The 14,773-nt window shown below is 35.3% G+C and overlaps 1 protein-coding gene across 1 annotated transcript in view; it reads left to right on the forward strand.

The window, feature by feature from the left end:
* The window catches only part of Dcc (DCC netrin 1 receptor), a 1,165,761-nt gene that overhangs the window by 564,495 nt on the left and 586,493 nt on the right, over window positions 1–14,773 (forward strand). The window contains exons 4-5 of the mRNA XM_052155825.1: window positions 11,240–11,390; window positions 12,902–13,038. Coding sequence (XP_052011785.1) covers window positions 11,240–11,390; window positions 12,902–13,038 — 288 coding nt within the window. The remainder of the gene's footprint in view (window positions 1–11,239; window positions 11,391–12,901; window positions 13,039–14,773) is intronic.

A 14,773-nucleotide genomic window follows, 5' to 3' on the forward strand; every position in this document is an offset into this window, starting at 1 on the left:
ACTGCGTGTGTGTGTGTGTGTGTATGTACATATATGTATACATGTATATTATGAAGATTTTTTGATATTTTAAATTAACTTTGGCACATCGTAATGACAACATTTGTAATTTTAAGTCAGTTTTTAAAAAATTAAACCATTATGTAAAAGAAAGGTCACTTTCTTCAGACCTGCTTCAGTAGTTATTGAACCAAAATTTCCCTGAGAGGCAGGAGAGACTCAGCCATACGGTAGTGGCAAGAATAGATTTCTCTTTCTTCCAGATCTAACCACAAATAGCAGTAAGGGTGTATTCATGGAAAAAATAAGAGGAAATTTGAACAGATGTAGGGATATTTACAGAGAGGATGTCATTTTTAGTACCAAATTAGTATAAATAAGGCAAGAAAATGATAGAATCCCAGAGTGAAGAATAACTCTGGGAAAGTGGCTTCTGCTTGCTTCCTCTCAGTTCAGACCCCCACCCCCCGTGTATAGACAGATGAAAATGTTTAGTTTATATTTATTTTAAATTTAATTTTTTTTCAGACAAGGTGTGTGTGTGTGTGTGTGTGTGTGTGTGTGTGTGCGTGTGTGTGTGTGTGTATTCTTGGCTATCCTGGAACTCACTTTGTAGAAAAGGCTGGACCCAAACTCACAGGGATACACCTTCTTCTGACTCCAAAGTAATGGGATTAAAGTGTGTCCCACCACCACCTGGCAATTTTTTTTTAAGTTTTTCTTTTTATTAAATACTTTCTAGTTTTTATAATCTATCAAGATTAGGTTGGTTTTACAAAAAAAAAATCCAAACAATGAATTGGGAGGAGTTCCATGGAAAATAACATTGAATATGCCTGATGGTGTCAGAGAAATGCAGACCCGCAGAAGCTGACTAGAAGGACAATGTCTACATAGATAATAGGTGAATGGCAGGCTAACATGAAGGTGGGAAAGCAAACAGAGAAGCTGTCAAGCTAAATGAACTTGTAAGTCGTGTGCCTGAGTTTGCTCTTCTCTTCAGTTCCAGTTGGGATGTACATGATAATCCATTCAGGTTTGATATTAATAAACCACACCAAAGAGTATACAATGGGGGAAACGTTTGTACATTCAGAAAATATGAAAATTAAAACCATTACTAGTTATTTTTAGAGTGACAGATATTAAGTTGCAAAAACTAGTCATTTTTTTCTTGCCGACACAAATTCAGGAAATCTATAATTTAATTTTTCTATGCCTCAGTTACTTCCCAGAATCAGCACATAACTTTAATGGTGAAATTCCTAAATAAGGGTTCTGGAAATGGTCCCGTTAAGGACAGGCTACCATCACAAGGTGAACACTTCCACTTATCTGGAATCCTCTATCACCATGTCCCATGATGTATGAGGAATACAAGACAGTTACCTTCTATTCTAAATATCAGCTCCAGTTAGATAACTTATATGGTCAAACTAGGCATTTGCCATAAAGGTCTTAAATAACAAAGGTATGATATTTTAGGAGAAAATCTATACATGAAGAGTGTTCCTAAAAGCCTCAGACTCAATTGTAATGCTTGACAGTCCCCTTTGTCTCAGAAAATGCCACTCAAAACTACCTCTTCTCCAAATGCACTAGTAAACCTTTCATCTACCTCTCTGTATCAGGGGCTCTAGTAACACTTGATGGAATTTTTTTCCCCTGCATATATCAATAGTAGGCAGCGTATCATAGTATATCATTCTAGAGGATCTAGGACTAACTATCAAAGTAGACCCTTCCTGAATGATGATCAGATGTGTTTTACTGACTTATATGATAAAAATAAGGATAATAAAGACGAGACCAAGAAGAAGGAAAAGCAAAACAGAAGCAAAGGGACAGAAAGGATGTAGAGGAAGAGGGAGAGTGAAACACATACCTCTAGCTCCTATTTGATAAATGCAAAGCTGTTCTTGTGTTGATAGGGCATGTGCTTCTTGGGTCTTAACGATGATTGCTCTTCTGATCTGTCTCTACAGGTTGTCAAAGACTGTTTCATGTCTTAGTTAGGGTTTCACTGCTGTGAAGAGACACCATGACCAAAGCAACTCTTATAAAGGACAACAATTAATTAGTGCTAGCTTACAGGCTCAGAGGTTCAGTCCATTATCATCATAGCAGGATGCAAAGCAGTGTCCAGGCAGGCACGGCCCTGGAAGAGCTGAGAATTCTACCTCTTGTTCCACAGGCAACTAGGAGAAGACCGGCTGTCATATAGTTAGGAGGATAACATTGCTCACCCCCACAGAGACACACTTCCTCCAACAAGGCCATAGCTCCTGATAGTGCCACAGCCTGGGCCAAGCGTATTCAGACTACCACAGAGGATTTCTATGGTTCTCTGAGGGAACCTGTGGGGTCTGACAACTCTAAGAGTGTTTCCTGACTGTCCTGGAATGGCCTTGATAAACAATTAAACTTATTAACCTTGATATTCTCTATGTTAGTTTGATTTTATCTTCTGTTGGTCAAATGTAGAAAATGCACATGAAGGATATCACAGTGCACTGTACTTTGTACAGTAAACACTTCAGTGATAATTTGAATAACACACACAGAACTAGCTACTTTTTTGTACCTTATGGAATGAACATTAGCTTAACTTGAAAAGACAATCAGCAGGAGGGTGATATCTTTTCAGACACAGATACTTGTGAGATATTTTATCAAAAGTGAAAATCTTGAATGAGTCACTTGAGAAAATTAAATTCAAGCTTCTAAGATAAAATTATAAATTTGAGAAACTTGCAAATTTGACTGGTACTTTGACAGCTTTCCAACATTAAGAGTCATTTCGATGAGTTTGATGGTGATAGTAACAAATGAATTTTTCTATAATGATACATATTAACAGTTGGAAATTCTGACTAAAATAGTATACTATTCCAAATTACCATCGACTGATGTGACAAAATCACAAATGATTCAGTCAAAGTAGAAGATGGGCCAGATGAAATTTTTTTTGTAAGATAGTACAGAATGTTTATTGATACCATGTCAGATTCAATATTACAACTGTCAAGAAAATAGTTGTTAAGATTTGATATGGTGTTAAAGGGATACTTCTACAATTATTTGAAGTCTCTCAAAGTTTGCCTTTGAATACCATAAGTGGTAGAGCTTTGAGGGGAAAACCTTCTCCAATGGAAGTGTTACAGTTCTGAATAGGAATGTGTCTTCTGTGAGTCCAAACTTGAGTGTTACAGTTCTACTGTAGGTGGTGATGAGGTGTGTGTGTGTGTGTGTGTATGTGTGTGTGTCGGTGGGGGGGCAGGGGAAGAGATGTTAGCTCTGAAGGGAAAAGTATCTGACAGTGCAGTCCCGACCTTGGGCTTTTCATTCTGGAAGGGTGGAGGTTGGCCACTTGCTACTGGAGTGGCTGGGTCTAGTCTTGAAGACCATTAGAGTGTTCTGTTGGCAGAACCATATGGTTGGAGGTTCTCAGGGGTGGGGTTGGCCACAAACATGCCTCTGGACTATTTACATGAAATGTAACCAAAAATTTCTAGGAGAAATATATGAATTAGGAAATCATCTTAAAACCAGCTTATTTTATTTTTTATTTGCGTATTCTTTTGTTTGTTTTTGTTTTTCGAGACAGGGTTTCTCTGAATAACCCAGGCTGTCCTGAAACTCACTCTTTAGACCAGGCTGGCCTCGAATTCAGAAATCTGCTGCCTCTGCCTCCAAAGTGCTTGGATTAAAGGCGTGTGCCACCACTGCCTGGCTACAAACAGCTTATTTTAAATCAAGCCACACATTGAAGAAATTTTTACAAATGTAAGAAATCACCACTATTATCCCTTCTATTTTTGTTGGAATATCTCATTATTCTTGAAATACCCATTTTGTAAGGTTCAGTTACCTTACAAGAATTCTTTGGAGTCCTCAGTAATAACCAGCATACTTAGATCCTTTGTTGACATTATCATGTAATTTTCTTTTTAATGATTTTAGAATAGTCCCCTCCAAGTCAGACAACTGGTGAAGCTTAAGTAGGCCAAAATTTCCATTTAAAAAGAAGTGTAAAGGGAAGAGAACTCAAGAGGTATAGTCAAAGACACTAAGTTGCTATGTGAAGTTCTGTACTCCAAGGCATCTGTATAGTCCAGGGAAAACTGTGCACAACCCTGTAATAACTATTTTCTGAATCCTTGTTTACATACCACTCTCTCAGTTTCTAAGGATGCCCACTCTGGGGACTGGCAGGCCAGCTCAAAACCAAAACCAAAGCAAAACAAAAAACAAGCCAACATTATTTTTCTTTTCAACAGCAAAAACAAAACTGGATTTTAGTTGAAGTAGGCTATGATTGTTACAATCAAATTAGAATCACAAGTCATGTAATTTTGTATATATTCATGAGTTTTATATTACAGAAGGTTTATTCACAGTTGTTAATATTAAGATTTGGTACAGGAAAAAAATTACTAGTTTTAATGAAGAAAAATTGTCAAATTTGTCATTTAGTAACACACAACTCTCCAAATTTTATCTTAAAATGCTATATATATATATATATATATATATATATATATATATATATATAATACTATATAAACTATATGTACAGTTTAATAAATAACAGTAATATGGTCTGTCACCCAATTTATAAAACACAACATTGAAAACTTATATTCACATGACCTCCCTTTACTGTAATGGAGATAGGCTCATTAATTCACTTGAAAACATTTCACATGTTTTACTAGGACTTGAATAGCCACTGCTCATGTAGCTAGAACACACACAAAATATTTATCGTTAATTAATAATTCCATTCTATTCTTAGTAAAGTCAGTTTAGATAACTGGAGTTATAATCTAGAACTGCAAGGTCACACCAGAAAGAATTTTTCATAAAACAACTCCAAAGCTTAGAAGAACTTTCATTTGCTTTTAAATATTTGCCTGGAGTTTTAGTCATTAACTTTTATGATTCTGTTTCTCTTTGTAAAAGTTCTATATACCTTGCAACAGTGGAGGTTAAAATAACTCCTCACTCTAAAAATACTACATGCCATTTTGAAAACCTTTAGAAACTACAGAAAAATTTAAAGGTAAAAATAAAAACCACCTGCAGTTCTATCACACAAAGTTAACCTTAGCAATTGTCGTTGGTCTACAGATTTAATAAGTAGGCATGGTTTTTCAGATGCTCCTCTAAAAATTTTTGCTTTAATGGTGGGGGTGGGGAGAATATGAATTTAAGTATTATCTCTGCAGAAGGCCCAATCATCCTCACAGTGTAAAATAATAACCCAAGTCAAACAACAATAACAACAATGGCCAGTGGGTATTTGAAATTGTTCACATGGGTTGTCTTTCTTTCATTTTTATGCATGTATTTTACTTGCTATTCTATTTGAGACTAGATAATAAAATGTAGGGACTTGAGACAAGGAAAAATTTGTTACATCTTCTGGTTTTGTAGGGCCTTGCCTGGCCTGTTGGCTTTGTTTGATGGCTTATATGCCAGGGAAGGGGGATGCCTGGTGGAAGGGGTACTCTCTCAGAGGTGAAGGGGAAGGGAGGTGGGGTGAAGTCCTCTGTGAGGAGGGAGCTGGAGGGGGGGTCACCATTTGGAATGTAAATAAATAAAATGATTAATTTCAAAAAAGATTGTCTTCTTAACAGTCTGACAATTGGGTTTACGACAGTCACCTGGGCTTCCATTGCTCTCCATTGTTTTTGTCACTTTCCAGTTAGACTCAGAGAGCTTATACAGAGCAACACAATACAACCTTCTGATCAAAGCACAATACAAGGCCACATCAGTACTGAGCACAGAATAAGAGCCACTCAGTTCCAGGTAGTGGCAGCTTCAATTACTTTATGCTGATATCTAGGCTGGACAGGATTTGCCCAGCAAAACCATTTGAGAAAATGGCTATCAGAATTTGAGGGAACGCCTATAGAATCTTAATGTAATAGATGAAATACAGATAAATACATTTGAGAGTTAAAACAGTAGTCCTATAGTAAATGTTAGCACCTAGCATGATTGTGCTCTAAGAGACCAAACAAACAGCTGAAAGAGTCAGATGCAAATATCTTCATCCAACCAATGAACAGAAGCCAGAGAGCCATGAGGTTGAATTAGGGAATAGCTGAAAGCAACAGAGGAGGAGGCCAATTCCCTAGGAAGACCAGCAGTCTCAACTAACCCGGATCCCTGAGATCTCTTAAACACTGAGCCACCAACCAGGCAGCATACTCCAGCAGATTTGAGGTCCATGACACATATACAGCAGAGTCACCTGGTCTGGCCTCAGTAAGAGAAGATGAACCTAACCCTTCAGAGATTTGAGACCCCAGAGAGTGGAAATGTCTGGTGGGGTAGGGATGGGGGAGTGACATCCTCTTGGAGATGGGAGAGTGACATCTTCTTGGAGATGGGGGGAGCAGGAGTAGGGAGAAGGCACGGGACAAAGAACAGTCAAAGGGGCTGACCAGGATGGGGATAAAGATTGGACTGGAAAAAAAAGCAGAATAAAAGAAAAATGTAATTATAAGGGATTATAAATTCTAATGCTTGTGAAGCCACAAGGGCTCTGATAACATCAAAATGGCCCACCCAGAAGGACAGGATCAGTGTAATCAGTGATATATTGTTTGTTCTAATGGGTTTACAAGACTCTTTGGTGGTTGTATGGGTGTCATGATGTCAAACTACAAGTATATAGAAACAAAGGCTCAAATCCCAGCAAGGTGTTTTCTGGAAAAAAAAAACAAACACAATCTTATGTTTATATGGAAAGAGGCTACACTGAGAAAAAGGCAAGAAGGCAGAAGATGGACACTATCCAACTTCAAGTCTTTTCAGTGCCTTTTCAGTAGATACACATTAAGAAATGATAGAAAACAGGTTGCTGTACTGAAAAAAACAGAAAAGAGCTCTCATAGATTTCATAGAGCAGATTCTTTCAATGGAAGAAATCAAGGTATAAATAAATAAATAAATAAATAAATAAATAAATAAATAAATAAATAAGGTCTTCCCATGAAGGGATATTGGGACAATTGGAATGCCTTCCACAAGATGAACTCAAAATGGATCATCATCAGGCTAAATTCAAAATACAAAACTCTTAACATTTCCAGATGATACCATAGGACTTCCCATGGGCTTGGATGGGATCATGGCTTTTCAGATGTCACACATTAGAAAAATGTAATGTAAAATTTGATGATATTTTAAAATGCAGATTTTATTTTCCAATAAAAGGCAGTGTTAAATGAACAAACCAAAAGCCCATGTCTCAGGAGAATATTTTCATAACTCACATTTAATAAAAGGTTCTATCTCCAAAAGATAGAATAGACTGTTAAAAACAGCAGTGAAACACATCCACCAAGCCAATTAGAAGGAGGAAATGATTTTTACAAACAGTTCACCCAAAGAAATGTACAGCGACAGCACAGCATGTGATGATCTTCTGCATCTTGAACTGCTTTTTGAAGCAACTGTAATAAAACTACCACAGACCCAATGTAATGACAGAATAAAATCATGCCAGTTCCTGACAGGAAAACCTTCATTGTTAGTGAGAACAAGAAGACTGTACAGTAACTTTGGAAGAAGTCTGGAAGTTTTCCCGAAAGCTAACCAGAGTTTCTTCTCTTCGCAGTTTACCAATTCTTCTCTGAGGAATTGGACTCATCTGTAGACATTTTTACGTTTAAAGTTGGGAACTTTATAGAGGAGAGGCAGGAAGCACCTCAATGCCAAAGACCAGGGTAAAGTACATTGAAATGACATCATCTAGGCTCAATATAACTACTGTCACTTTGAGATCGTAACAATTATATGCACTGATCCCTTGCCAGACAGGTCCTGTCAATATGCAGCCATGTGAGTGGCAGGCTCAGAGGCCCATGGCCCTTGCTATGGCTATTCATAGATTCTAGGGGTATGGGATTATTGTGTACCAGGCTCCATTGGAGAGCTCCAAATCTAATTGGGTAGTCCTAATTAAACTCAGTGGATCACAAACAAAACCTGAGAAATAGAATATTAGGAATATAGGGGGAATAGAGAAGGTACTACGGGAAAGGAAGAGGGTGAGAACTGAGTGCTCAGTATGTATTGTGTACATGTATGAAATTGTCAAACAGCAAACCTAATTAATAACACTTTAAAGTCTGCATGCAGTAGATGTTCATCAACATCAAACACTGACTGTAACTAAATTGTTCCTCAATCAGTGAACTCATAAACTAATAAGCAAACAGGACATATTGGTACAATTATATACTACCCAACACTGAGAACCATCCACAAAATGGAGAAATGTTAAGGCTATAATGATAAGTTTTTTAAAAAAATCTAGTTTAAAATAGTAGCATACTATGATTAATAATTACTAATGTAAATAATAATATTTAATTAATCTATAACCTGTTCTGTTACTCAGGTAAAATCTTAACACAGAAAATACAAACAATTTTAATTCTCAAAGGAAAATTGTGAAATAAGCAATGATATGATTAGTTGTTCCTTAATATTTGAAGCAGAGCTAATTGAGAAAAGTTGAATAAGTAAAGCAACTACATACTATGATTATGGATACATGACCTGCATTTGTATATACTCATATAAAATAATTACACTAATTTAAACTATGGTGATAATTTAATAACTGTGTAAACATTTGTTTATAAAGTATAACAACTAATATATACGATATTTGTGATAGGGAAAATGGTGACAGAAGATTGAAAGCTGCCACTGAGATATTACCCCTGTTTTATTTGTTCAAGTTCTTAATGCATTGAGTATTTTAAAAGTATTAAAACTGAACTATTTTGTGTGGAGGTTGATTGTTCTGTAAAAGAAAGTACAATAATTTGTGTTGCAATATTTGCTCCTTAGTTGGTAAATAATTTACATCTAGATTACCTCAGGTAAAATTTCCTTTAAGTAGAAAATAAAATGTAACAGATCTCATCAGGGTATGACAGAGCAGCCTTGTCCAGCATATATGTGAATGGTAGATCTGGAAAGAGATGGTAAAGGATGTATCTGAATAGTCTACCTTTACAAGGGCCCTGATGGGCAAATGCACGTTGTGGAGATTTGAACATTTCAGAAAATACTTTGCACTTAGGCACTATTATTTTACAAACCACATTTGTTTATTTGAAAGGCCACTTTTGAAAGAAAATGAAATGTGCCACTATGTAATTTCTGAAAGATTTGAGGTATTTTCTACAACATTGGTTTAAGGACAATTATCACCTTTAGAAAAAAAAATGCTTTAAATCTTTTCATCTTAAAGATTATTGATGTTCAAACTGTGAGACAAATGTGGAAAGACAGAGGAAATATGAATTTCTATGCACAGGGTATTTAAGATGAAAATTACTAAGCCTAGAGATTTCTTTTTATTGTTCTATTTCTCCGCAATCAATGAATGTGGGGTTGAATCTGGCTAAGAACAGTGACCATGCTCAGATGCATTCCAGGTTCTTCTATATCAGTCCTGAGATCAGCAGCAGGCTGCACTATGGTGTGGTTGTGTGCAATCTCACATTGTGACTCTCCACTTACCTCTGTCCTCCATCAAATCAATTTCTGTGCATGCAGCTTTTGAAAACTTTTGAGTTATCAGCATTACTGAGAAGTTAATACTATTTAATTCATTAAGGTAAAAATACCCTTGATTAAACTTTCCTACGGGGATGTGGATTTTAATAGGAATTAAGAAACTTAGTAATATGTCTTAAGTAAATCAACTCTGATGGACATTGATTAGGCAAAAGGATAATGGCTATTGAATTGATTGATAAGTCTCCAGGCATTATTCCTGGAAATCAGGTAATGAAAACAAGGGAGCAATTTACTCTGAAGATTATTTCCTGAGTGTTGACTCTTAGGTTTAAAACTTATGCTTCCTCCATGGAATGAAAAGTCAGTGAGAACTGACTAGCTGAGTCTGATCAATTCTCAAGATCAACTGAGTCTGATCCTGAATCACTAGGTCGCACATCTATCTATGGACAGCACATAACACACATACAGATTAAGTAATGTTGAGATAAGGTAGAAGAAGGCTCAATTCTTCATTCACTCTAGGTCTTAGCTTTAAGGACAAGTTGGCACTTTGGAAAGATTTTAAAATTTGGTAATGAACAGAAAACTAATCCATCGCCTGGTTTGTTTCTAGAAAGCAAGGAAGAAAACTTAAGCAAGCATAACTATGATTTGGAAAACAGGAAATGGTTCCTCAAAATTACATATTCTAATATACTGTTCATATCATGTGTAAAAAGATTTATTCCAATATGTTTGTTCAATTTACATATCAATACATGGCAGTGATTTAAAAAAAAAAGATAGAAAAGAGTGCAGTAGAGATGGTTGCAGACCTGGTCAACTATCAACGTTTTGTATGATAACATTCAGACAAGTTACTGTAAATATTATTTGTTTCTCCGATAAATAAATGATAAATAAATCCTTGCAGTATCTACCTTATGCCATTTGACTTATACTTTGATTTCTTAGTAGCAAGGAATAGTTTACATTCTGAAAGTGGAGAAACCCTTTTGAGATTTTATCTTCAGGTGTCAACTTTTCTAATTTCATTCTCAGATAGTATTTTTTCTTTATATCAATTCTTTTTTATTTTATTTTATCTTATTTTTTACATTTTAAATGCTATCCCCTTCCAGGTTTCCCCTCCAAAAACTCCCTATCTGGCCCCTTACCTCTATGAGGGTGCTTCCCCACACACCCACCTACCCACTCACCCTCTCCTGCCTCAGTGCCCTAGAATTCCCCTATCCTCAGTTATCAAGCTTCCACAGGACTGAGGGCCCCCCGTCCTAGTGATTCCTGATAAGACAATTCTCTGCTACATATCCAGCTGGAACCATGGGTTCCCCCCACCATGTGCACTCCTTGGTTCGTGGTTTAGTCCCTGGAAGCTTTGGGGGTCTCTGGTTGGTTGATATTGTTGTTCTTCCTACAGGATTGCAAACCCCTTCATCTCCTTCAGTCCTTAGCCAGATATGATTTGTTTTTAAAGAGACAGTCTCTGGGATTCACAATGTAGACTAGGTTGGCTTCAAATTCACGGAAATCTACTACCATCCTGTGCCTCTGGGGTGCTAGGATCAAAGCTGTGAGCTATTAGTCATTATTTTATATCATATCAATGATGTAAATCTATGAGTAAAAGCTGAAACAAATTAATGAGATTATATGATCCTGTGTTTTCTTTCCACAGACCCAGGCCTGCATAGGCAGCTGTATTTTCTGCAGAGACCATCCAACGTAATAGCCATGGAAGGGAAAGATGCTGTCCTGGAGTGCTGTGTTTCTGGCTATCCTCCACCAAGTTTCACCTGGTTAAGAGGCGAGGAGGTCATTCAACTCAGGTATTACCCACCTGGGCCCTTGAAAAGTATATGATATTGCTTCTGACTAACTGATAGGTCCAATTTTCTTAAAATAATTAGATTTATTCTCAAAATCCTTGTCATGATTAGAGTATGAAAGATATTTAACCATTGGGATCAGAATTAAAAACCCATAGAATCAATTCTGAAGGGAAACTGAAAATTTCGATTGGTATCGAGATGTAAGAACATTCAGATGATGTAATTTTCAGAAATATGATAAAGACAAGATATAATTTATATGTTCATAAAATAATGCACACATGCATGTTATTAAGCTTGACATGGCAATCATTTCATATTACATGTACCCATTTGCATTTCATACATAAAAGCACCCCATGGTATAACATAAATATAAGCAATATTCACTGATTGTTATACTTCATTAATAGTGAAGGTAATAATAAATAAATAATTACCAATAAAGCCCTTCTTCAGATTAAAGTAGCACATTTCATTGAAAAGTCTGAATAGATATTTTAGTTCTAAGTGTGCCTCTTATTATCCCAATTATTATAAATATAAGATAATGCTGGCGAACATGGCGAACACTCAATTATCTCAAGATTAAGAATAAGAGAGAGTTTGAAAGCAAGGCCATAGTAGAAAGTAAACATGTTGAGTGAATGGATCTCACTTAAGAAAATAGGTTCATTGATTAGAATGACTAGTACAACCCTTTTAATACATTTAATTTCCATGACTGAATATATACATGGATCATAAATTATTAGTTAAATTTTCTTCAATTTAATTATTTAGAAAACAATAGTATATATTATATATGCACTAATATATATATATGATATATATATATATACACTATCACATTTCTGAGGTCACTCAGAATATAGGAAGTCTTGTTACTTGCTCTATATAGATATGTCAGATTCTCCTGGTTCAGCTGAAATGATATACCCCACGGTATATCATATATATATATAAACAATTTTCATTGTCTATTATATTTCATTAATGGTGAAGGAAGAATAAAAACTTTTCTTCAGTTGGAAGTATCACATCTCATTGTAAAGTCTGCATAGATATTTTTATCTATAGATTGTAAAAATATTTTTATATCTATGGATGCATGGATTCTTTTAGATGTTGACTGAGTTATAGGTCAGAGTAGATATTGACTTTCACTCTTGAGAATCATTTCTTTGCCTTTGAGGACCGAAAATTTAAAGTAATAGAATCAAAATCATACTAGATTATTTAGAAATTTCTTTTTAGTACTGTAACTATTATATTTAATCTATTCCATCTCTGAATTAAAATGCAGAATGTCCCCGTGGGAGTTTACCTTGAATTTATACTAGTTCAAATAGTGAGCTAATATAAAGCTTCAATGACACAGGTGCTGTTTCTTCTTCAGTTCTATAATTTGAGCCTTTGTAAAATTCAGCAGCAGCACATCGGAATTTGAGCCTGATGTTCCGGTAAGATAACAGACCATCTTATAACATGTGGCCTCTGTCTTACAGGTCTAAAAAGTATTCATTGTTGGGTGGAAGCAATTTGCTCATCTCTAATGTGACAGATGATGACAGTGGAACCTATACTTGCGTTGTCACATATAAGAATGAGAATATTAGTGCCTCTGCAGAGCTCACGGTCTTGGGTAAGTAAGTGATTGGAGATGAGTTTACACTATACATTTCAAGATATATCCCTGTAACATTTTAAATGCGTATCGCTGATTGCTGACCAAATTTATCAGTGTGAAATTGAAAGGCCCCATTACTCTACACACGCCACCTCTTTGCTTCGATTAATTCCACAAGGGTTAAATGCACTGTTTGTATATTCTCGCGTTGATTAAAAGCCATATTTATTACCCCTTACTCTAATTTTTGTGATGTGCTGGAAAGTGCCCCCCAAAGTGTTAATATACAGATGTGTTGTATAACAATGAAGACTTTTAAAATATCATATATGCAGAAAATAAATGACAACAAAGAAGTTATATAAATGTGTGCATGATTAGAGAAGCAGGTGATACTTGAAATAATGTCTCTGACATTAAATTCGGTGCACTGAGAAGATTGATTTATTAATATGGAATAACTGTAGGTGTCATGTGAAAATAAACAACTAAAATCCAATCTATTTTTGCATAGCAAGAAAACTTGCATAGCAAGAGTGTAATTTAAATAGCTTAAAGTATATGGTTCTATTTATGTCCTTCAGGAAGTCAGGAATGCCTATGCCTTACTGAAAATTAAGAATGATGACCTGTGGTACTAGCTCAGACAAATGAGTACTGTATCATGGTCTTCAAGTTTGTTTTGTGTACATTGGAAGAAAATACCTTAAATTTTACTTTCTTTTCTCCTGTATACTACAAAAATTAGATTTTTTTTGTGTGGGTGGTACTTGTTTCCAATTGAATGGGCTTTATATCCTACTATTGCTGACTTTAACTTATGTTTTAGAGCTAGATATTACTTCTATAATTATTTAAAAATGTGAAGGTATAAAAGTGAAGCATGCTTTATTTAAAAAGAGGAAAAATTAAAGCTAAACAACCAAAGAAAGAGTATTTGCAAAATAAAAGGCAAACATAATCCAACATCCTCAATTTTGTATGCAACAGGGAAGACCAGTTCTTAAGTGACATCTCTTCTAGGCCGTGCTGCCAGTGACCATATAGGGTTGACTTTCTCACTCAGATGTAATGGACCTTCTGAGCTTTTACCATTGCAATGTCTTAGACTGTGTGTGTGTGTGTGTGTGTGTGTGTGTGTGTGTGTTTCTTTCTGAACCAAATTAGAATTAAAGCAAAGCCCACATTTTGCTCATGGAAATAGGAAAATTTGTGTATGGCAAAATTTGTGTTTCACTTAAAGATGAATTACAACTTTTCCTTGTTGCTGGTTTTGAATATTCTCTGTTTTGTTTTTTTTTTTTTTCAATTAGGTAGCCAGAAGTTATCATTTTACTACATTATATCTGAAAAGAATAAAAATCACAGACTCAATTATTAAATATTTATAAATAAGAAAGTAAGGAAAGGAATAAAGAACTATTTCAACTCATAAAAATTGCAAGAATTTCTCCTACCAGTGTAAAGGCTTCTTACCACTAAATTGATGTTTCTATTATAACCAATTCTTTTTCCATAAATATGCCTATAGATTACATATTAAATGTATGAAATGGAATATTCTTTATATTTCTTAACATTTAGCCAGAGCTATGTTATATTTGAATATTATTTACAGTGGTTTTTTTCTGTTCCTAAGTAATCACTGATGGTAACTAGGTACATATCTTAAGCGTCCTGCATAGACATTTTGAAACTATCACCAAAAATTTGATTTAATAAAGAAGTTGGTGGGAATCTGTTGTGAATA

The sequence above is a fragment of the Apodemus sylvaticus genome, chromosome 13 (genome assembly GCF_947179515.1).
Source record: "Apodemus sylvaticus chromosome 13, mApoSyl1.1, whole genome shotgun sequence".
Lineage (NCBI taxonomy): Eukaryota > Metazoa > Chordata > Mammalia > Rodentia > Muridae > Apodemus > Apodemus sylvaticus.